At 41.0% G+C, this 25,447-nt stretch overlaps 1 protein-coding gene and 1 long non-coding RNA gene across 2 annotated transcripts in view; one reads left to right on the forward strand and one right to left on the reverse strand.

Moving 5' to 3' along the window:
- Positions 1 to 25,447, forward strand: part of LOC111873770 (transforming growth factor-beta-induced protein ig-h3) — a 43,192-nt gene that overhangs the window by 8,130 nt on the left and 9,615 nt on the right. Inside the window, exons 2-9 of the mRNA XM_023868718.2 lie at positions 1,560 to 1,658; positions 16,610 to 16,674; positions 18,192 to 18,337; positions 19,444 to 19,620; positions 20,892 to 21,023; positions 22,251 to 22,419; positions 23,221 to 23,430; positions 25,271 to 25,408. Of these exons, the coding sequence (XP_023724486.1) occupies positions 1,560 to 1,658; positions 16,610 to 16,674; positions 18,192 to 18,337; positions 19,444 to 19,620; positions 20,892 to 21,023; positions 22,251 to 22,419; positions 23,221 to 23,430; positions 25,271 to 25,408 (1,136 nt within the window). The remainder of the gene's footprint in view (positions 1 to 1,559; positions 1,659 to 16,609; positions 16,675 to 18,191; positions 18,338 to 19,443; positions 19,621 to 20,891; positions 21,024 to 22,250; positions 22,420 to 23,220; positions 23,431 to 25,270; positions 25,409 to 25,447) is intronic.
- Positions 1 to 25,447, reverse strand: part of LOC117283036 — a 289,651-nt gene that overhangs the window by 7,688 nt on the left and 256,516 nt on the right. The gene's annotated exons all lie outside the window — the stretch shown is intronic.

The raw sequence follows: 25,447 nt of genomic DNA on the forward strand, positions 1-25,447 counted from the left end.
GTCGCGGGTTCCATTCCCGATGAGGTCACTGGACTTTTTCAATTGACCTAATCCTTCCAGCCGCACTATGGCCCTGGGGTCGACTAAGCCTTTAACAAATATGAGTACCAGGTATATTGTTGGAATATTCTTGGGGTTAAAGGGCGGCCGGCGCGTATGTGTGGTAACCTTGCCGCTGTCTATGAGTCGATTTTCTAGAAAATGTGAGAACCTCATCATATCACAACCCTATGGGCCTTCACGGCCTGTTACAGGGATAACTTTACTTTACTTTACTTTTTACTTCTACTTGACAGGTATTGACAAGCCATGGCATTAGGGTCTTCACTACACGTTCACACACTAATTTAATTTTGTTTCATATTGATTAAATATAACTCTTTTATTAACTGGAAATTAGATCTAAATATATCGATGTTCTCAGCAACCCGCTGCCTTTAAAAACTGGTGAATATAGACTTCTTTTTATTGCTAGTCGGGTGGGACTAAGTCCCTTGTACTGCGGCCACTTCTGGCCTATTGTACCAGCCCCAGATGATAGGTGAGGGTGACTATGGAGGAATTGGTGGAATGAAGATTGACAGGGGAAACCGAAGTACTCGGAGAAAACCTGCTCCAGCGCCACTTTGTCCACCACAAATCCCACTTGACCAGCCAGCGACTAACCGCTTCAGCTATGGCGCGGCCAATATAGACTTCATCAGGATTCCACCTTCGAAAGAGTATTCGATATGGTGAAGATCATACAGTGTGATACCTTCAGTGGGATTAGCTTCGCAGAAGGGGTTTGTATCTGCAGCAAATCATGACCAAGGCGAATAAAATATGAAATACCTCAAATTATAAGGCAAACCGTGTTTATAACGGGCACAGATATAATGCATTTCGGAAGTAAAGGACAAAACTGAGCTGTGTACAATCGTCAATTTTTAGAGATGTTGATACACTAAAAAGAGTCCCATTTAGAAAACTATTTAAAAGAAAAATGTAATCACATTGAGTGTTTCTATGTTTATTGCGTGTATTGGCTACGTATCCTATGGTGTACTTCTATGGATACCCCTTCCCTCGCTTATAGCGGTCGTCGACGATAACGGACAGCCTGTCTCCCCATTTATCTGTTATAACGAAGGTCTGTCGCATTTATACACTGCACATTCGGGTATACTTTTCCAGGTTTCCTTCACTTTATATTATTTCCAAAAGTAGAAGCTGTCCTAGTAAATCAGAGTGAAAATACGCTTGTGTTCAGAATTAAATACCGTATTTACGCATGTATAGGCCGCACATTTTTTGCCAAAAATTCAAGAGGAAAACTGGGGTGCGACTTATATTCGAAATATTCGAAATCACACTTCATTAAAAAAAATTATATTCATAATTAGTAATACAGGGTGTTCTACTCCTGAAATAATATTCCAAGAAAATTATTTTTTCTATAATTTCTGTCTGAAAATTGTGCTGCGGCCTATACATGCGTAAATACGGTATGTAACTTTAATTCCATAAATCATTTCCTGTGCCTTATTTCAGTATTGTTTGCTCTGCGATGTTGACAGGCCAAATGCTTGCGTAGTTGAAGAGGTTCCTGGCAGTGACTACCAGTACTGGACGGAGTGCAAATACTGGCGTAACAGAGAAATCTGCGGCCAAAAGGCGTAAGTATTAGTGCACCACTCTGTTCTATAAGCTCTCAAACCTCATCATCAGCTTAATACTGCAAGTGTTCTGCAACATCTATTTTGGTGATTTTTATTAGAAAATGTAGAAGCCTATTTGAATCTTGTCCAGGGCACAGATATTTGTGTTTCTCACAGACATCTGTCAAGCAGTCTAATACATTTTGCTAACCACAATTTTTAAGGAGACGACCAAATCTTGAACATTTATTCACTTACAGTTTTTCGTCTATTTTCTAACCATTATAAACACCTCCGCAAAAGTGACGATACTTTAGAGGTCAAAGAGGAAGCAGTTTTGAACCATGTTGAGGCATATACATCATCGACGCTTTGGCGGGACTTTTGAGAACTTCAATGATTTGAGTTAGGGCTTCGTATCAGGCAACTAAACCTGGCCCTTTGAAATGCGCATGCTTGGCCACCAAGTGCAATTGCAATTTGTTATACTGAATTGCAGAGGAATATCCTACACGAAATAAGAAAACGAAAGGCTAATTGGACTGGTCATCTTTTACGCAGAAACTGTCTTCTAAAAGAAGTTATTGAAGGAAAGATACAGGGGCGGATAGAAGTGACAAGAAGACGAGGAAGAAGACGTAAGAAGATGCTGGATGACCTTGCAGACAGAAGAGGATACTGTCATTTGAAGGCGAAAGCTCTAGATCGCATTAAGTGGAGGAATTGTTTTGGAAGAGACTGTGAACCTGTCGTCTGACAGATTACTGATGATGATGATGATGATGATACTGAATTGTGAAGTGCACTTGCTTTGTAGGAATTGAGTCACATTTGAAATTCGCTAAATTGTCTCTGCAGTACTGATCGGAGCGTTGACATTTATACACTTCAGTTTACTGCCGAAAAGTCAGACTGGCAGAGAGAAACAAATGTCAGCATAACATTTGACTAGTCCGTAACGGAGCCGCTGGTATATTATTGATGTGCTGAAAGGTCAATCCCGATACATGTTAATGTAAAGGTGCTGTTAAGTCTATAAACATTTGTTGCTATTCATTTCTGCCAACAAAACTGCGATAATGTGATAATGATGAATCACAAATAACTTTCATTCTAATTCTAGCTTATGTTCCTCAAATATTTTTACCGGGACAATATTGACGGCCATGTTGGTGTTACAACTAAAACTCATTCTCATCAGATACTTAGAGACACGATTTTGGGATGACGAGGAATATTCTATTTCCATAGCAAAAAAGGATATTTTAATTTCTAAATCATTCACTCAGTCATGGAGCTGAGTCCTTCTTGGGAAGCCGCCAATTGTGCAGCTACTCAAGAACTTCCCAGCATTTTATGGAACCCAAAGATTCATTACTGTGTTCACGAGAGCCATCCAACGGTCCATATCCGGAGCCAGCTATATCCAATCCATACGAGGGACGAGAATTGCATACAAAATTTCAGTCACAATATGTTAAGGGAAGAAATCACTTGCGAGACGTAAACGAGAATTGCCGGATAATATTTAAATGAATCTTGAGGGCATGGGGTTTGATTGAAGCCCCTATCTCTCTGAGATCCACTTTAATATTGCCCACCCACCTACGCCTTGGTCTTGCCAGTGGTCTCCTTCCTTCCGGCTTTCTCACCAATATCCTATATGTGAATTTCTAAGTAGCAAGTAGAAAATCAGATAGAAACTAAGTTAAAATTTAACGCGTCATATGGCATAGGGTGTGTCTGTGTGTGTGTGGATGGTGAAAACTATCAATGGATAATCTATCAATCACTCTAAAATCCTAGTATAATATATGCATTCCTACAAACATTAAACATATTTAATTAAAGATGTGTTATAAAAATTAACAAACCCAGCATTTCAACAAAGTTTATTTTAGAGAAATCCATTCGAAGATCTAGTGTCACATATAGCCAAACCACAAATATTACATCAGTACATACATACATAACACACACAAATTACTTCTACAAATACGGGTTCAAATCATTCGTGTCCACATAGTAACATTGAGGGATAAAATAAATAGTACTAATCAGAATCCCTTTCCATATCATGTTCATGTCTTGCTCCTGGTATGTAAGTATTCATCAGGTCTGCAATATGGTATCTCATGATACGAATTAATTATAATACAAATTTACAATTGCGCTCATGCACGTATGTGCTTATATACACACTACTCCAAAAGATCAAAATTTTAAGAAATGTGGTTCTAGGAAGTTGGTAATTATGAATTGTGAGCTTACAACATACAGATAAAGAACTTTATGCCATGAAAAGACATCACGAGAACAATGTAACATAGAAGCCAGTTTTTATGTGTACAATAATATACATTTATTTTTAATAAGAATTATTTTTGCGTTTGTATTCTGCTGCTCTTGAGTTTAGACATGCTTGAAGATTAGTGCATTGCCTAATATATCACAGCTAATAGCTAAGCAAAACCTACTGAGCTAAATGAGAAAATATAAGGCTATATTAATATTAGTGAATTATATTTCGAATATTCAACTAAAGAATTTAACAAGTTAAATTAGCAGCTATGGGTTTCACAGGTAACCCTTCCACTGCTTTTCTATTCTACATCAGAGACCTTGAGGACAACTCTGGAATTACGATTTCACTGAATATGAAAGCTATGTTATTTGTGGGGCAAAGGGCGAGACTGTAATATCGACTGAAGCAAATATGCCTCTCATTGCCGTATACTGATGCCATCTTCTGGACCCGTTCTTAATTATTATCAATTATGTGTTGTCTTGCATAACACTCGGACATAGTCAACCACACAACACGTTCTATATATACATGCGAAAAAAGAAGTATTTTATTTCATATGCACCACTCTCTTAAAATGTTGCAGAATAAACATCTCATGCTAAACCAACACTTAATATCTAGTCTGTATACTCTGATTAAACCGTAAGAGATCTGAGATGTGACCCAACCTTCCAACGGAACCTCGTTGAAATAAAGGAGTGACCACTGAAAAACAATTCTACAGATCCGAACTCTAGAACTCTTTGTACACTAAAAGTGCTTCTTTTTGTTTGGCATGGGAAAATGAGGAGCAAACTACCGACGACCGCCACGAATGGGTAATCAGTTGAAAAAAGCAAATGTATTAAAAGGGATCCCTAAGCAAATGTGATATTTTGCGTTCCGTGAACTGTACGCTATCCCTGTAACAGGCTCTGAAGGTCCATAGGGTTGTGAGACGTCGAGGCTCCCGCATATTCTAGACAATCTGCTCACAGATGGCGGTAAGTCTTTCAACCTTAGTGCAGGCCACCTTTTACCTACAGGAAGATTTCTGGTACTAATTTTTATTAGAGGCTGAGTCGATCCCAGGGCCATAGTGCGGCTGGAAGGAATAGGTCAATTGAAAAAAATCCAATGACCTCATCGGGAATCTAACCCGTGACCTTCTGGCTTGTAGCATAATGCCTCAACCAACTACGCTACCGCGTGCCCCTCCTTGAACTGCGCAAAAAGCGGTAAGTTTCTATAGGTACATTATTAGAAAACCTAAAGAAATATTACAAGGGCCAAGAGCAACAATTAAAATAGATTAAACATCTCTAAGAAATGTTCTGTTGCATAGCAGAATAAAATCATCAATATATTTTCCACTGTGCTGAAGTAAGATGGTAAAATATGTGGTGACTGCACCAGCCATGCTGCACAGAAGAGTACAGTCAATCGGAAAAAACCCACAGGCGATGAATTGCAACTTCCGGTGAAGCATCTGTTGTGAGAACATCTGAAGTTCTGCTTTCACTTCTGGATGTAAATGGCGCAATAACAGAAGCTTATGCACCAAAACTGTTGTGTGGTTCGCTTTCTGTGTGGCACCTTGACAGTGAGCAGTAATTGCTGTAAGTTTTGTTAAATTAACGGTGCCCCAGATCAGTATCATACTCAGAATCTGCCACTGTGACTGATTATTCGATTGACACGTGAGGAGCTTAGTAACATATTTAAAAGTTCCACAAAGGCAAGCTGAAGTTTCGACGAATATTTGTATCAGAGTAACTAAGAACTGAATTTGGTAGATCGAAAGTACCAGCTCAGAAGCGTCGCACAATAAATTGTAAATTCCGCGCAGTCGCAGAACTTGCATCTTCTTGCGCCATGATTCATCGAAATGTGTGTCCAGTGCGTTCAAATTTTGCTCATTAATAGTAGTGGCATTGTTTGAAGGTTTTTGTTGGTTTGTATCATTTGTTAATCCAGTGACAGCATTTAGTTTTCTGGATTCGATACCACGTACTCGTTTATTCAAAGTGAGTTCATCGGGGCAACCGAAAGCTGACATCAGCTCTTCGTTTAAAATTTCAAACCGGCCTTTCAAAAGCAGGATCGAAGAAATAAATTGAAGCATTACAACTTCACCCACGAAGATGAAAAAAATATATATGAAACGAATATAATTACTTTTGATATGTGGAGGAATTCGAAAGTTTGCAATGTAACAGACAAAGCTACAAGTCACATGCACTGTCACCCCCACACATAGTAAAAGAAACATTTTTTTGTTTGAGTTATTTGATTTGCTCAACCACATATCAATTTTCGCCACAAGCGAAAGGAATTTCATGACTTTGCAGCTATTAATTGTTACATAGAAGGCGTAAGAAATGATCACCGAAAGTGAGAAAAAACACGAATCAGCTATGAATATAACTCCAAGTACGAAATTATAGTTAGAAAACAACCTCTCGATGTTCCACTGGAACAATATGGTGAATAATACTAATGATGTAAGAAACATCGTGAATGAGTGGATTGTACCGAAAGTCGATATATGAATTTTGTTGTCTGTCTTAAGACACTTGCTGTTGTTGTACGCAAATGGAGCCAGTCCTAGTATCTTGGACAAGTATAACAGAGGCTTCATAGCTGCGTAGATGTCCTTTGGATTCTGTGTTTGTTTAATGTAGCTGAAGCACTTTAAATTAACTAATCTATCCATCGTTTTTGCACTGATGAACATATGTACCTTTAAATGTAATGCACAATCCACAACTCATGCAATGTTCCTTCTGATAACACAGACTACACTGCCTTTGCTTACGGCTTCTCTACCACAAGCCTTAACTAATTAGAGAAATTACTTCATAAAACATAGAGAAATATTTTATGACACGTTTGTGAGTTCTTGGGGCGTTGCCTTCCATCTGAGGAAATGAAACCAGGTGTAATATTGCCTGTCAATCGGGCTTTTTAAGAAATAGGTTATTAGTATTACAGCTGTATTATAAAAACGATCAATATTTTTGTGATGTATTCACAAACCTTAAGTTTCTTCATCGTCACTGCAATAAATAAACCAAAGACGTGTGATGCCATTTCCTTTCGTTTCTAGAACCTGAATTTGATGGTGAGAAGACACAATTCAGTGTTGTTTCTTGTTGTGCACTAACGTTTTTGTTCAGTTAAGATACTGTTTCCGTTATGAGGTTAATTAAGATGCACAAAAGAAATTAATCTAAGTTACAAGCAATTTGTTATAATCAGTAAGTAAGGATTCAATGAACAGACGCGCGCGTGATGTAAGAAATGTAAGAAAAAGTAGAGCTATCCCTGTAACAGGTCATGGAAGCGGCCTCCGTAGTCTAGAGGTAACGTTCCCACCTCATGACTCATAGTACGCGGGTTCAAATACCCGGCGGAGGTCGTCGAATTTTTAGGGCGGAAAAATTCAGGGAACAAGTCCTCCGGGAGGGACTTTAAGCCGTGGGTCCCGTGTCGTAGCTTTACGGCACGTAAAAGAACCTCATATCTCCAAAGGAGGTCACTGAGCCAAATTACGGACGTTTCCCGCCCAACAGCAGTCTCTAATACCTCTGGTAGATGGGGGAAGCATTATAGATACCTCTCAGCTAGTAGAGCCGGTCTCGCTGGCTGGGCGGGACTGATGGTAAGCACCAGTACCGGTAGGATATAGAGACTGGTAGAAATCATAGAGGGAAGCACAATGGACCAATACAGGTCTAAGTGCATGGGGAAACCCACCCTCTCCAATAACTAACTGACTAACTAACTAACTAACAGGTCATGGAGGTCCGTAGGGTTGTGAGACGTTGAGGGTTCCACATTATCTAGCCAGTCGGCTCACAGATGGCGGTAAGGTTGTCAGCCTTACGCGCCGGCCGCCCTTTACCCACCAGGAAAGTTCCTGGTATTCATTTCTGTTAGAGGCTGAGTCGAACCCAGGGCCATAGTGAGGCTGGAAGGATCAGGTCAATTGAAAAAATCTACCTCATCGGGAATCGAACACGCGACCTTCCGGCTTGCAGCATAGTGCCTCAATCAACTACACTACCGCGTGCTTCCGTAAGAAATGTAACCAGTTCAGAAATTTTCTCTATGCATCCACAGCAAAAATTTGCAAGCATGTTCCTATTAGCTTCTCAATATCTGGTTTCCATATTCCAGTTTCCGTTAAGATTGAGCAACAATAATGACGGTCACTACATGAAAACCTACATGCGTTTCCGGACGCATCTTGTGCATAACTCCCTATATAGTGATCAGAGCGAAAAATATTTCGAGTAAGATTTGTAGGGGAAACAGAAACACACGTTTTATATCCGACGTAGTTTTCTGACTTTCGCGAGATATTTATGCAAACAACATTTATATGTTGCATCTTCTCATTGACTCTGTTATGCAGTGGCTTACTATCTCCACTGCTGTCACTCTCTGTACGTCTAGAGGTGAGAGCCTACTTTGCGTCGAGCACCTTGGAAACTGTACCTGCTTAAAGGGGCAGTATGGGCTGGAGGTGCTGGTCACAGTGGCCGCGCAATCTAAGGCATGAACTGTCTTCCCCCGCGCAAACACTGCGATTTTGGTTTCGAATCCTACTTGAGGCATGGATGTTTGTGTTTATTCTGCGTTTGTACTGTCCTACGTGTGCATGTAGCGGCCTTTCGATGGACTGATCCCCTGTCCAAGGAGTCCTAGCAATTGTGTAAAAGATTAAGAAACTCAAAAAGCAGCCAAGGCCCAACAAAAGGCTGTAGAGTCCTAGACAGATATATGCATAGAGTGGGGTCCTTCAAGGAGGAGGATTCAGGGTCACGGTCGAAGCTTATCTCTATAGATTACAACTGACAGCTTTTCTAGTTCTTCGGTGGTTGGGAATTCTAAGGAGTAAACTTGTAATACAGGGGCCCCACTATTTTTTCTTCGTTTTTGTTCCCACTTTGGAGCACAGGGCTAATTTCTCACTTTCATTTATCATATTTACAGACGGTAGGACTCCTTGGACGGGTGATCAGCTCGTCGCAAGGCCTTTACCTAAACACAGGACAATATAAACACAGAATAAACGCATATACACACAAAACAGCCATGCCTTGTGTGGGATTCGAAACCAACGATCCCGGCTTCCGAGCGAACGAAGACAGTGCATGCCTCAGACCGCTCGGCTACCGTGATCGGCTGGGTCCCATTATTATTGTACCTACGATTATTTACACAATATGCGTACCCATTTGGGGGCTACTTAAGTCATGGTACCATATTTTGCTAGCCTCAGCTTGGTGCCCTATGGGAGTCCCTCTGGTCGCCAGTAATATGAAGTGGACTCACTTACTTCGGCTGAAGAGGAGTCTGAAGAGGAAGAAGTGATACAAGCGGTGTCCCATGGCTTTCCTGGTGTGGTTTCCCCTGTGGCGTGATAGTAGGATGTCGGGAATAGCCCACCCCAACAATTGGTACAATGTTTTGTTTTTAGACTGTCCACAATCACCGATCTAAGGATTACATAATGAAAAACTACTGCGCGTCAGCGTTTCTTCATACTTTTCAACAAAGAGTAAGGGCGGTCGCAAACCAACTGCGTCAAGGCAAGCATCAAGACATGAGACAAAAGACGCAGTCTTGCTTCTTTCATGATTGGTCAGCATGAAGCTGGCGTCAGCATCACGACTCAGACCGGTGTGCGGCGATTTTCATAATCTATTCGTTTCAACTGTGCTCCTTTCTTTGCGTCATGTTTCAGACATCGTGTCTTGACGCCTGCCGGTATGCGGCCTACCTAAGAGTTTACTATAATTGTCGCAGTTGCTGGTTCAGCGTTTACAACAGAGTCTTGCCACAAGTCGGGCAAGCTGTGTCTGTTTATCGACTTTCTTCATTGGGATAATTCGACGGGGCGCCTTGGAGCTCCGAAGTTCAAAATCTCCTTTCGTTATGCCATAGGGGCATAAAAACTATAGAATTAGTAAGCTGATTTAATCAAATTCTAAGCGGCCTCCGTAGTTTAGAGGTAACGTTCCCACCTCATGACTGGTGGTACGCGGGTTCAAATAGCCGGCGGAGGTCGTCGAATTTTTAAGGGCGGAAAAATTCATGGAACAAGTCCTCCGGGAGGGACTTTAAGCTGTGTGTCCCGTGTCGTAACTTTACGGCACGTAAAAGAATCTCATATCCCCAAAGGGGATCACTGAGCCAAATTCCAGGACGTTTCCCGCCCAACAATAGCCTCTAAGGCCTCTGATAGATGGGGGAAGCATATAGACACCGCTAAACAAGTGGCCGAACTCGTTTGCTCGGCGGGACTGATGGTACGCACCATTTATCGGTAGGGTAAAGAGACTGGTAGAATATCATAGAGGGAAGCACAATAGATCAACCTGGTCGCGGTGCATAGGGAAACCCACCCTCTCTAAATAACTAACTAACTAATCAAATTCTATTTTGGAGGTCTCACGTTTCATAAAGATCAGATCGATGAAGCAGTACGTGAAATAAGCGCCTAAATGTTGATTTCTGTGACTCAGAGTTGGTTGTAACAGTGAACGCGCAAGAATTGTTATGCTGTGCCTAGATTTCCTGTCTCCTGTGCAGGTCTGTACGAAGTCACTGACGTTCCGCAAGTATATGTTAGCTCAGTTTCTGAGGTCGACGAAAGCCAAGCAATATACACGTATAACAAGCAAGTAGGAAGTTGAGTGAGTGAACCTCAGTTTTCTGTTCCTTCATTCGCATATTCTTCCACCCTGAAGATGGAGGCAGTACGTTCCTCCGAAAAGACGGTGACTTCTATCGAAATTCACATCCCTGAAGACAGAACTCTTCAACTTCTGCATTGTTTAGATTGTTAACTTGCTCTTCGATTACGAATTTGGGGTAGATATGTAAGATTTGAGGTTTTCACGGCGATGACTATGAAGTCACCTGCAGCCACCGGTTCAAGCTGGTTCCTCGCTCATGGATTTTTCTACCCTGATGATGGAGGCGATACGTTCCTCCAAAACGTCGGTGAACACAAAATCTACACAGCCAACATTTCAGAAGACGCTATTCTTGGAAGAAATATGTTCCCCGAAAACGTCGGTAGACCTTCGCGAACTGCTGTATAAGGCGTTACGCCCCAGAAGACGGAACTCTTTTGTAATTTCGTATAATTATATATTTAGGCTTAGAACTATTTAAATGCGATCTTTATGATGTGCTCCTAACTTATAATCTGACGATACTTAATATCCTGTGCATTTACTTGTATGGAATTTGGTATCTCACCTTGCAGGAAGATATACGAGTGTACCTTCAATCCGCCATACGTTTTCATGGCATAGTGCTTAAGTAAGTGAGCAAAGGGGCCACTTTACCTTTTATTTCTTCTCAGTTTGACGTGTTCTCATTATTGTATTTGGCTTCGTGTTAACATCCTTACAGATGTTGCCAGGCAGGACGAATACGACTTTGAAGGGGGTGCATACTATTAAAGACGAATAAAAATAAAAATCCCAGATTAGGATATATAAAGAACTTCGTGGCTCTTAGTCCGCAAGTGAACTATACCGAACGAGCGACCTCCGCTTGTCGGCGAAGTGAGTGCCAACTTTTGAGGATAGAGGGTGTCGCGTGGTCATCGAAACGGATCCCCACGGCCTTTAATCTCGGTTTTCTAGAACTTCCTTGAAATATCTCCTCAGTTATCCTCACGAGGCTGAGTGAACCCCGTTTCAGACCCACTACTCAGAAAATCTGGTAGCGCCGGGAATCGAACCCGGGACCTCTGGATCTTTAGCCTGGAACTCTGACCACTAGACCACAGAGGCTGCCCACTAGGACATATATCCTGTTTCATTTGTTACTGTCCATTACAAATAACGTATTCATTAAGTCCAAACTGCCCGTTCGATCCTCATGATTGCACTTACGATCTTCCCGAAGTCAGTGAAAAATAAGCAAGAAAGAAATTTCTAGGATTTGTATTTTATGTATACTTATAACTTTTATTGAGGCTATTTTTCTCTATATAAATACTTAGCGAGAGACGCCAAAGAACATAATTATACCTTCACCTAATGTAGCTTGAATCAGTTGAGGCGAATGAAACGTACACATGGAAATATTCATATGACGTAATACAGTGCATGCTTCATCAAAGCCTGTCGCATTAACCAGAATATGGACTAAGCACTTAAACCTAGGCAAAGTTAAAGGAAATTACGTATGGTAATACTTGCATAGCCGGTCACGGTAGCCGAGCGGTCTAAGGCATGCACTGTCTTCGGTCGCTTGGAAACCGGGTTCGTGGGTTCGAATCCCACTCAGGGCATGGATGTTTAGTTTGTGTGTGCGTTTTTCTGTTTGTGTACAGGTAGAGGTCTTGCGACGAGCTGATCACCCGCCCAAGGAGTCCTACCGAATGTGTAAGATCTAGAAAAACCGAAGTGAACGGAGAAGTTCACGGAGGTAGGCCTAGGCCCACTGGGGCTGTAGTGCCAAGGGGGAAAAAAAATAGTTGCATAATGAAAGTGGAGTATGTAGCTCCATCGCGATAAACAGCCATGATGTGGTCAGAACATGTTAAAAAAGTTAAAGTGTTTCCTTCAATGAGGCTGATATCACAGCATCAAAGAGAGAAAAGGGCGAGCTCTTAAATCTTTCCATAGTTTCAGACAGTCACGTGGTGAATCAGAATTGAAATAATATGCTTATTAATTTCTAGTATATATTCTGAAAATGGGTTGCAGAAATTGGCCGTATACACACATTTATCAGAAACACTGATGAGCACTCTAACTAAAACTTGATTTCAGCTTAAGTTTATTTCATATAAGGCTGTATCTGTATGCATCTAAAAGAAAACGCATACATCTTGCTGACAGACATGACCATATCGTTAAATATCTGAATGACAGAAATGACAGTTACAAGTTAGGACACAAAATGACACAAATACCAGACCGATATATCTGGACTAAGTACCAAAACCCGAAATAAGAGTACAATAAGAAAGTGACTGCATGTATATTCTGACAGAATAAATAAAGAATATGTTGCATCAAGTATGTACTCTATAAATCCGTGTTCTACAAATGTCAGTTAAATACAGCCCATTCAGTATTATATTTCAGCATCCTCTTGCATTGGGGTACCATTTTAAATGGTAAAGTATTCTGTCTGCGGTGCAACAAAGACAGACCTTTCTTAAAAGACATTAAAATATATTTAATTCACTAAAACGTGTTTGTTAATATTTTGAAATGCCATTAACTATTTACATTCATTGTTCTTGCTACATGTTTCGGCCGCACATGTGCCACTCACTCACTCACTCACTCACTCACTCACTCACTCACTCACTCACGGAGCTGAGCTCTTCTGGAGGAGCCGCCAATTCTGCAGTTACTCAAGAATTTCCCAGCATTTTATGGAACCCGAAGGTTTATTACCGTGTTCACAAGAGCCCTCCATTGGTCCCTATCCTGAGCCAGATCTATCCAATCCATACCATCCCATCCTATGCCACCATAGTGCAATATTTATTCTTTGGTGAGAAATTGATATACTTTATAGTCTTTTAAGAAAGGACTGATTTTGTTGCGTTACAGACGGAATACTTCACAATTTCAAATAGCCCATTCAGGTTATAGTGGATTACAACAATTCTGACACCACTGTAATTATCTCAAACAATTCATAGTAACATACATTATACAGTGTTCTGACAATCGGTAATTTTGAAATTACATTATTCAGATACAATTAAGCTTTAGATGTTTTATTCTACATAGAACAAATTCAAATAATCTTTACACAACTTACTGCGTATAGGTAAATTTTTAAACATTTATTATAAGGCATTTATTACACGCAGTACCCAACAAGTGAGAAGTATTTAATAACTGTAGCAGGATTAGTAACAGCAATAATATGGCCGCACCATAGCTCAAGCGGTTAGTCGCTGGCTTCCCACCGCGGAGGCCCGGGTTAGATCCCGTGTCTGGTCAAGTGGGATTTGTGGTGGACAAAGTGGCGCTGGGGCAGGTTTTCTCGAGTACTTCGGTTTCCCCTGCCAATCTTCATTCCACCAACTGCTCCACAGCCACCCTCACCAATCATCTGGGGCTGGTACAATTGGCCAGAAGTGGCCGCAGTACAAGGAACTTAGTCCACCCCACTAGCAATAAAAAAACAGCAATAATATCGTGAGCAAGAATAATGGGTCGGCATGAAGCTCATATTGGTGAACAGTGTACGTGAAACATGAAAATAACTACAGTTAAGCGGTTTTGTTGAATGTTTTGTTACACAGTTCAATGAAGTTGCCCACGTCCTCTCCGTTATACTGAAGAAGAATGATCAGGTACGTGGTAACTGAACCGGCCATGCTGTACAGAAGAGTGAAGTCTATCGGAAAGAACCCACAGGCAGTAAAACGCACTTTACGATGCAGCAGCTGTTGTGAGAAGATCTGCAGTTCCGCCGTGGTCTCGGGGTGTAGGGACTGCACAACCAGAAGCTTCTGTACTAGCACCGCTGCATGGTTCGCCTGCTCGCTGGCTGCATCACAGCTCGCTGTGACAGCTATCAATTTCGACAAATTAATTGTGGCCCACATAAGGAACAAAGCAAGCATATTCCACTTAGATAGACTATACAACTCACAAGTAAACAAACCTGTCACATAAGTTAAGCTACCATACAAACATACAGTGATTTTTAGGAATATTTCAATGGAACCCACAAGAATTTGAACTTGGAATATCGAATTAGTTAATTCTGAAGCATCACAAAGAATAAAATGAACCTCGCGTATTACTGCAATTTTCACACTTCTCTTCCAATCTTCTGAATCCGACAATTCATTTATTTGTTCTGAATTACCATGTTTTGAGTCAGAACAATCGAGTTCTTCGAATGTGGAAGTCTGATGCAATGATTCTTGACAGGAAGTTTGTTCTTCTAATCTAGTCTTTGAAACTGTCCGTGACATGGGTTCCAGTAATTGCATATCGTCAAGAACAACCTCGTCTTCGATATCAAAAACCATCAGCAAATCTTCATTTAATACTCCAAATCGATGTTTCAGAAGAAGAGCTGCGTAAACGAACTGAGAACACGTAGTCATTCCAATTATACTGAATAGACAATATATGAAATGTGCCTCATAATTTTCCGCGTGAGAACGGTGTGTGCTGGCCACAATGATACAACATACATGCATCAAAAAAGACAACACTATTCCAAATATTAGTGAAACACAGACTGTTTTGTAGGAGTTAACTGTTTTGACCAAATAAGTATCAACGTGAGATAGGAGAAACAGTAGTTTCTGTATTCTTCCACGGTTGATGCTTGCACAAAGGACATATGATATGATCACTCCGAGTGAAGAAACTATGGAGTCGGACAAACTTACAAAGTCGGTTATCAAACTGTATTTTTCAAACTCTTTCTCCAGATGCCACTTGAATAACACAACCAAGAGAGCCATCAATACACTGCACATGAAGCAGGAGTGTAGTGTCCCTAGAAGCGAGATTTGTATCCTGCCTTCTGGCTTTTCACTTCTGTAGTAGAATGGTGCTAACCCAAGTATTTTGGACAAATAATACAGAGGTAAAATAGCTGAGTAAATATCTGTTGGATTCAACAGTCCCTTAATAGCATTAAAATATTTTGAATGATTTAATTTTTCCATCGCAGCCTAATGAGTGTACGAACTCAGGTTGAAAAACTTGACTTTATCTGGCTTAACCCGCTGACACAAGACCGCCAATTTATCGGACTCGATCTTTACTGCTCATATGAACCTCCCAACTCTGACGTAATTTGTGGATTGTTTGGGTGTGTGCAGTCTCTTCTTGCTAGTCCACAGGCGTACATGGTGAAGTTGCAATGGATCAATTGAAGAGCTTCCTGTTTGCAGACTTTAAGGCAAATTAAATAAAAACATTGGGTTCCTATTTTCTCAAGAAAATATTAAGCTCAAATTTCTTGCAAAAGCAAGGTACCATTCTCATCGTGGTTGTATTTGAATTCTCCTTGTCGAGAACTAGATCTCTGTATAAAATACGCGCTTTAAATTATTTTCATACACTAGTTCACATATCAGTTCTTAGACGGGGCTTCAAGTAATAAAAAGTACATACGTAACTAACCTCATTACTTATTATGTTACATATCTTTAACACTCTCTAATTAATGCTCATAACTGTGTAGTGTAGTTGGTAGAAGCAATAGGCTACAAGCTGGAAGGTCGCGAGTTTGAGTCCCGATGAGGCGGATTTTTCAATTGACCTAACACGTCTTTCATATTTCAAGGTAACGTGTCATAGTTAATTTGAAAAGATTACGTTAATTGAAAAAAATTCACCTCATCGGGACTTGAATCCACGACTTTCCGGCTTGTAGCATAATGTCTCAACTAACTGTGCTACTGTGTGCTCCTTGTTCAATTTCTATAACTACTGACAAAGGCAAATCTGTTACGGCGGCCTAAGCAATCAAAGCAGGAATGTGGTGCCAGTGTCGTCCACTCAGCCCAGTAGTTAGAGATCACTCAGACAGGCTGATAACGTTCAACATAAAATTGCCGCATGAAGTGCTTTAATAGGACATTGACTGAATCACTTTCCTTGTGGCTGTTCTGGAGAGAGTCAGCACCTGAAGCTTCCTCTTGTTTCAGGGTCATTCGGTACGAATGTTGCGAGGGATATCAGCAAGTGGCCGGACAGCAAGGTTGTGCTGGAGGTACAGTATTGTCTCATTCCATTCAGCAGAATATTTCTAGCAATAGACTTCTAGAGAAGCACATAATCTATCAGATTGTAAAGAAATTCCTCAGAATTTATGGAAAACGGAAGTTCATACCATCCCGCAATTAGATCCTGCCTTCCTTCAGATTAATGTAGTAAGGTAAAAGTTAAAGTTGTCCATGTGCTTAACTAATTAAGCACTATGCCTTGAAGCTTATGGAGGAGTGGCTGTATAGATCCGCATTTTCTTGACCTCGGCACTGGTTGGAGGTGAGTGGTCACCTTCACGATCCGGCCACTTTACCCCTGAAGAAAGAGCTCAGTACCAATTATATAGGAGGCTGGGTAGGCCCAAAGTGCCGGTCCGGACGACGTGGAGAAGAAGAAAATTCTTGACCCTAACGGGACTCGATCTCTGACCCCTCGGTCGTCAAGCCTGTAACCAGTCGCTATACCGACTGCGCTTTTCCGGCTCCTTAGATTAATGCAGTCCATACCCCAAATATTTATGACGTATTTTAATATTATTCTTTTATTTTCGCTTAGGCCTTCCTAGCTGTTTCTTCCCATCACGTTTTCCGACTAGATTTTATTTCTTGTCCCCTTCACGCGACTTACACACTCCACGGACCCATCCTACTTCATTTGGTCATCCAAATAGTGTTTGACAAAGAGTAGGCCACAAATATAAAAATTTTCATTCTGACATTTTTTCCATCTTCGTAATATCTGCATCTTACGTCAATTACGAAGTCACATATATTTCAGAATAGAATCTCTCGTTTTGTCAGTCTCCTTCCTAAGATCAAATATAAAAAGTTTCTGGTACTTAGTATTCAGAATGCTAAGTATTTCATTGCAGGTAAATTTTCCTTTACGCATAAGCACCGCGCTTCAATATGTGTGGCGTGGAAGTTAAGCACCACACATTATGGATCTATGTATTTGAAGGAAGTGAGAAACAGCACATTCAAGTCGCTTCCCCAGAGCTGGAGTGGGTGTGGTGACCGAAGGGAAAAATCCTCATTTTTTTTTTCAGGAATCGAACTCCAGTCTTTAAGTTTGCAACATGCCGATGCACTGGCATAGTTTGTAACTTCCTACAATTCCAACAAGAATTAAATTACGCCTTAACAACTTCATTTGACAATGAAAATATATTTTTTATAGTCAACGCAACAATATTTTATTATTTTTTATATAGCACGTACTATATGTTTCGACCTCAAACGAGTCATATTCAGGTGCTGCAAGTTTCTCACATACCATTACTGAACTGCAATACTAATATTCCCATTTTTATAACTGGTTCGTGCAAGTTACACAACTAGACAAATCTACACTAGACATTGGTTAAAATTTATTTTCAAATTTTCTCCTAAGTGAAATAGCCCACCCCTTTAAAGAATTTAATAAAATTCACATATTTAACACAATTGTAAATGGATCAACTAGTATCTCCAAGCACCGTTCTTCGCCTAATTGGTATATATATATGTCTTATTTCTTCAGTGAAGCCCCTGAAGAATATCCTGGATACGGCCAGGGACTTGGGTGCCGGGAAATTCGTTACTTACATTGAAGAATCTGGTGTCAGCAGCGAACTCACAAAGGAAGGAACTTACACACTATTTGCACCTCTTGATGACGCATTTGATGTAAGTCTGCTGTCCCACTATGCACCCATTCAGACAATCTTAATGGCAAGACCGGCAGTCATCGTGGTTGCACTTCTAAGGCATGAAATATCTTCTCTCGCTCGAGTACTGGGATCGTGAGTTCGAATCCCACTCAAGGTATGGCTGTTTGTCTGGGTTTATTCTCTGCTTGTGTTGTCCTGTGTAGGTAGCTGCCTTGCGTCGGGCTAGTCCTACGTCCAAGGAGTCCTACCGTCTGGGTAATTTTAAGAAACTGAAGTGAAAAGAAGCGTTTCATGATGCCTAATGCTCCAAGTGGGAGCAACAGGGATAGATAGATAGATAGACAGACAGACAGACAAGACTAATTACACAGCTAATTACTTCATTCCGCAAATAAAAATACACGAGGTAAGATTTGAGGTTTTCACGGCGGTGATTATGAAGGAAGCAGTCTTACGGGATGTGGCGCCGTGTATATATTGTGTTAACCGACGTTTCGGAGGAACACATCGCCTCCATCTTCAGGGTAGAAGACAAGAAGAAATCCTCGAGCGAACCAATGTGAGCAGGTGCAAGAGACTGCACGAGGTTCGTGATGAGGTTAGAGAATTAGTTTTGAGCAATACCTTGTAGACATAGGTCGTATTACAGGAATTTTGGATATTCTTAACTTCTGCATCTTCAAGGCTTTGCTAGATGCAGCAAGAATAACTGAACCATTTATAACTTGCTATCACCCGTTCTCATTATTGTTGAACAGGCTTAAGAGTCTGGAATTTTTTTCTAATAAAGATATCAGAAAGTAATTCAGAACTGCAGTCAGTAACAGAAATCACCGAAATGGTTACAGCGTTGTCTGGCGTGCTCACAGAAAGGATATAAATGTCTCCATAAAATCAAAACTAAAGCTTCTTTTTACAGTTTCAGCATCATTATGGACGACGAACAACTGTATACCTTCGTGTTTCGTGTTTTCCACGATCTGTTCGATATTTGTACGTAAGAAGGAGAGTTATATAGCGGATAAAGATTGACTTCATGCATGGTGTGAAACAGTGAATATCATGAACAGAATTTAATCTCCGGTTCTGTCATTGTCATATCAAATTCTGGCAACTTCGCAGGAACTGACAAGGGAACAGAGGTCCCACTTCGAGTCTAACCGTGGCAACCTTCGGAACCCGCTCTTGCTCTACCATCTGGCGGACCGGAAGCTGACTTCGCACAATTTCCGGGCAGACCTTCTGGTTGATACCCGGTATAACGGACACAAACTCCGAATTAACAAGTATTCCAATGGAGTAAGTTTATCTTTCAAATCTCATAGTTAGCTAACCAAGTGCCCTTCCTTCGGATGGGTATTGTTCAAATAAACTGTACTGAAATTGTTTATTTCTTACAAAAAACTTTGTTAAACTCCTAATGTTTGTAACCATGTGTATATTATATAAATTGGACAAAATGAATATAATAAAATACATACTTAATATAGGTCTTGGGCCGCGCCATAGCTCAAGCGGTTAGTCGCTGGCTTCCCACCGCGGCGGTCCGTGTTCGATCCCGGGTCTGGTCAAGTGGGATTTGTGGTGGATAAAGTGGCGCTGGGGCAGGTTTTCTCCGAGTACTTCGGTTTCCCCTGCTAATCTTCATTCCACCAACTGCTCCACAATCACCTTCACCTATCATCTGTGGCTGGTACAATAGGCCAGAAGTGGCCGCAGCACAAGGGACTTAGTCCCACCTCACTAGCAATAAAAAAAATAAAACATGAAGAAGAAGACCAGATGGAAGGAAACAAGAAAGAGATGGATTTTACATTAAGGACAACACCCCTTGAGATTATACTTGCTGCTTTGATATCTCAGTATTTCTACAGTCACGTGCCACTAAGGCATGGCGCGTCCTCAGGTTTCCCATGATGTAAATGACAAGGCAAGGAGAAAATAGAAAAGAAGTTTGTTTTCACAATTATGTCAAGAAAGAGTCCCGCAAGTAAGATACAGAATTTTCAGAGTTAATCTCTCGGTGTTAAAAATGTGTGCCAGATAATGTTGTCAACTTCATAGTAAACCGGAGAAGCGAAGGAGAACAAAAATATGTATCTTACATCGCCTGGCCCTTAAGAAAAGAAATACTAAATTTGTAAAAACAGGCTCAGGGAATAACAACAATACATCTACAAGATAAGTATTCCTTAGCGTTAGGAACAGAAATGAAATGGATTAAGAAATATTAATTTTTGTCTTATTATCCAAAAAACAGAACCAAATTATGTAATCTGGAATATATGGTGTTACCTCAAATTGTGTTAAAATATGTTTAGAGCCATAAATGAAAAGATGAAAAAATATCAATTATTTTACCCATCTCTTTTACAGAATTTTTACTCTTGTATACGTCATAAACCTAAAAGTATATTCAGATAAACGTCTTAACACTCGCCGAGAAGTGAAAGAAGTAACCATTTCTATTTCTGTCTGCTGTGTCACTGCGGGACAACTGACCAGTATGTTTCCGAAAGAAGCACAACTGTTACTGTAGAAAAATTGATTGCAATGTTTCTATGTTTCAGATGGAAACAGTGAACTGCGCATTTATCGTCAGGAAGGATCAGGAGGCGACCAACGGAGTTGTACATATGATCGATTCCTTTCTGGACCCAGACTTCACCGTACCACGTGACCTTGCTGAGCTGGTGGTTCAGGTGAAGGGTACCGGCCTGATTAATTAATTGTTAGTGGGGTGGGACTAAGTCCCTTGTACTGCGGCCACTTCTGGCCTATTGTACCAGCCCCAAATGATAGGAGAGGGTGATTGTGGAGCAATTGGTGAAATGAAGATTGGCAGGGGAAACCGAAGTACTCGGAGAAAACCTGCCCCAGCGCCACTTTATCCACAACAAATCCCACTTGACCAAACCCGGGATCTAACCCGGGCCGCCGCGGTGGGAAGCCAGCGACTAACCGCTTGAGCTATGGCGCGGCCTACCGGCCTGATACGGACACACTAAATGTGTATACCCATCTACAGAAATATACTTATCTAAAGTACCACTGCCGTGGAAAGCTCCATCATTAGGTGCAAAGAGCCCAACGGTGAGGGGTGTAGATCGAGAATCGAACAAGACAATCTCTATATCAGGGTAAAGACTGAAATCTAGTAGGAAACATGTTGCAAGACAACAATAGAACCCATAAGAGAGAAAGACTTAAATAATTTGTTCTCCAGTTACTAAAATATTATTCGCCTAATACGTTCAAACGCCGGTCACTGTAGCCGAGCGGTCTTAAGGCACGCACTGTCTTCGTTCGCTCGGAAGCCCGAATCGTGGGTTCGAATCCCACACAAAGCAAGGATTTTTGGTATACCAATACACATACATGTGTATCCGTTAATTCTGTATTTGTGTGGTCCTGTGTTTAGGTAGAGGCCTTGAGACGAACTGATCACCCGTCCAAGGAGTCTTACCGTCTGTAAAAATAAACAATGAAGCTGAGAAATCAGCCCTGTGCTCAAAAGTGAGAGCGAAGAGGAAGAAAACAAATATGGTTCAGATGAAAGCATGGTAACGAATGAAACGTGATCACGAACACAAGTTATGCATGCGGGCACACATGTAACCAAAAATGAGATATGATTATGGGTTCCGTGAAATTTTGAACTGTATTTTAGTCTGACGCACGTGAAGCGTATTTTGAAACATTGATGAAGAGGCAGTACGAACTATTTGAAGGTACTGGCCGGAATTCGCCTGAGAAGACGAGAGAGGGAGATAGTAGGAATATTCTAGTGCATGACAGCCAGTAACCCGACCGAGATGCAGTTGAGCCCCCCCCCCACCGAAATGTAAACTTGGATAAACAAATCTGCTTTTCGAAAATTCTAGAAAATTCGAAAGAGATTCGTGTATAATATTGTGCGTTGTTTTCAGGACGGACGCTTCTCGGAACTTGCTAAGGCTATGGAGCAGTCAGGGTTCGTGGACCGGCTGCGCAACTCTCAGCAACCCTGCACCATTCTTGCGCCATCAGACGAAGCCTTCCAGAAGATCCCCCAGTCGCGTCTCGAGAAGATTATGAACGATAAATACGCTAGGGAAGGTATGCACCAGTTGACTTAGGTAAATGTAAGGCTATCCGTGTAAGAGGCCGTGGAGGCCCATAGGGCTGTGAGACATCGAGCCTCATACATTTCCTAGACAGTCGGCTCACAGATGACAGCAAGGTCGTCAGCCTTACGCACCGGTCGCCCTTTATCCCCCCCCCCAGGAAAATTCCCGGTACTCATTTCTGTTATAGGCTGAGCCTAGCCCAGGGCCATAGTGCGGCTGGAAGGATTAGGTTAATTGAAAAATCGAATTATATCATCGGGAATCAAATCCGCGACCTTATGGTTTGTAGTACAGCGCCTCGAGGCAGTACGCTACCACGTGCCCCCCCCCCCCATCTTAAGTTAGACCGAGACATGAAATATTGTTGACAAATTTTTAAGACTTAAGCCTAAATATTTGTTTTTTTACATGAAAACATATTTTGATTAATAGATTTTCTATGGGTCTATCAATTTTTTTCCTCGTAGACCACAGGCTACCATAGGCTGGCCTTGTGGGTAGGATTAGGAAGGCGATGAATGTACAGAATGTTGATTGAGACACATAGGCTAAGGTGGGAGGATAATATGAAAGCAGATCTTTAAGAAATAATAATTTTCGAAGGGTCTTCTGCATTATAGTCAGCATATACAATTACACTTTACGAGCAGGGGTCAAACCTAGCCACAGGAATTCTCGTTAAGAATTCTGACAAGTTGAAAGTCGTAATTCATATATTTGATTTTAATTGTGAAATTGTTTGGTGAAACTTTAATGATATCAGATATAAAACTCGTTTCATGTTTGACAGCACTGTTGGAAAATCACGTAATTCCACATGCCATCTGCCTGCCTGCGATTATCGGTGAGCACAAGGTACGAACTCTGGGCTCACAGAAACTGACATTTGACTGCGACAAGAAGGGCACAACAGTAGAGGAGAAGAGGCTCAGATCTGACTTCCTAATGGGTCAAAATGGTGTCCTCTATATGCTAGATGACTTACTCCTTCCAGACAGAGGTAAGTAAAGGTATCCTTCTAACAGGCCGTGGAGGCCCATAGGGCTGTGTGACGTTGAGACTCCCACCTTTTCTAGACAATCGGCTCATAGATGGCGGTAAGGTTGTCAGCCTTACGCGCAGGCCGCGCTTTACTCCCCAGGAAAACTATTTAATTACTTCCTGGAACTCATTTCTGTTAGAGGCTGAGTCGACCCCAGGGCCATAGTGCGGCTGGAAGGATTAGGTCAATTGAAAAGAATTCAATGACCTCATCGGGATTCGTTCGCGCGACCTTCTGGCTTCTAGCATAGTGCCTCAACCAACTGCGCTACCGCGTACTCCTGTCGTCATGGGAATATAAGACAAAATCAAAATATAGGGACAGTTAATAAATTCTTGGTTCTCACAGCGATATTAACAGGTCAAAATGAAACGTACGAAGTTAAAATCATTTTAACCATTTCACATGTGTATACAAGCAAGAGAAATGTCGCCATATGTCCGCAAAAAACATAACATTATGATTGTAACAACCTACATTAATAGGGTATATTACATGTATAGTTCTTAATTGTATTTTAATTATGTAATTTATCTCTTTTAAAATCCTTATCTTTTATTGTATTTTATGTTTTATATTATGGTATGTTGTCGAAAATTCAACACTGCACTGAATTATATAGTTTGCAATTCAATAACTTAAGAACACGTCAATTGTGTATTTGCCTGATGATGGCTTTCTTAAAGGCCGCAACATGTGGCAAAATAGTGCCAAACTTCAACTGTTTCGTTGTTATATTGTGCCTGATTTTAATAAAGACATTTATATATTTAACACAACAGGATGCATTCACTGAAAATTGTAAAGCAGACTAAACTAGTCGAATGCTTGTTACACTTAAGGGCAGACAATATGAACTTCCTGGATCCTACTTTAAATTTAAACAGTGGTCTGTAATCTGTGCGAGGCTAAATTTCATCTATTTTAAGTGGGTGTGAAACTTTGTTGCTAGATAATGAACAAAATGACAAGAATATCTGGATGTAATTGAAAGAAAATATAAAACGGGGAACGAGAAAACTGCATAACGATTTCATAATTTGCACTCTTAACAAAATATCAGGTTCATCAGATTTGGGTGCGATATGCAATAGACACGTACAAAATAGGAAGTAAACCTAATGGAAATGCAACACTTTGGAGAATTAGGTGTATATTTACTTACTCATAGAGCTGAGCCTTCTGGAGGAACCGCCAATTCTGCAGCTACTCAAGAATTTCCCAACTTTTTATGGAAACCGAAGGTTCATTACCTTGTTCACAAGAGCCCTGCACAGGTCCCTATCCTTAGCCAGATCAATCCAACCCATACCATCCCGTCCTATCTCCCTAAGATCCATTTCAATATTGTCCACCCACCTACGCGTTGGTCTTACCTGTGGTCTCTTTCCTTCTGGCTTTCCCACCAACATCCTGTATGCATTCCTTCTCTCCCCCATTCGTGCTACATAGGAAAATATTCTGCGAATGAAAGTGAATCCTAAAGAAACAGAATTTGCCTTGTGGTCGTGATTCAGAACTGGTTCAGGACAGTGCCAAGTTTCGGGCACTTATGAACACGGTTATGAACTTTCGGATTCCATGAACGATCGTCTCAAGGACTTTTCTCCAGGAAGTACCATAATTACTGTTGCCCAATGATTGAACACAATTGTATAGCCAGAAAGGCTTGCATACAATTTGTAACAATTTACAAGAAAATCAACAGACTGAGTGTGAAAATGTGCACCTATTTCACAGGCTGAAATGCATTTCCACAGTGGACCACACCTGCTTAAACACATGTGAATTGTTTCAGCAAAGAGCATCATGCAACTGGCTGAACAGGAACAACTGTCTGTGTTCTTGCAATTAGTCCGCTCTGCTGGTCTGGAAGATGCGTTTGAAAACTTTGGCGAGTACACGGTGTTTGCCCCATCAGAGAGTGCAATGTATGGTAAGTGGCTTCAACTGACATGTACTTGTGATGGCCATG

Source organism: Cryptotermes secundus, unplaced genomic scaffold (assembly GCF_002891405.2).
Source record: "Cryptotermes secundus unplaced genomic scaffold, Csec_1.0 scaffold142, whole genome shotgun sequence".
NCBI lineage: Eukaryota > Metazoa > Arthropoda > Insecta > Blattodea > Kalotermitidae > Cryptotermes > Cryptotermes secundus.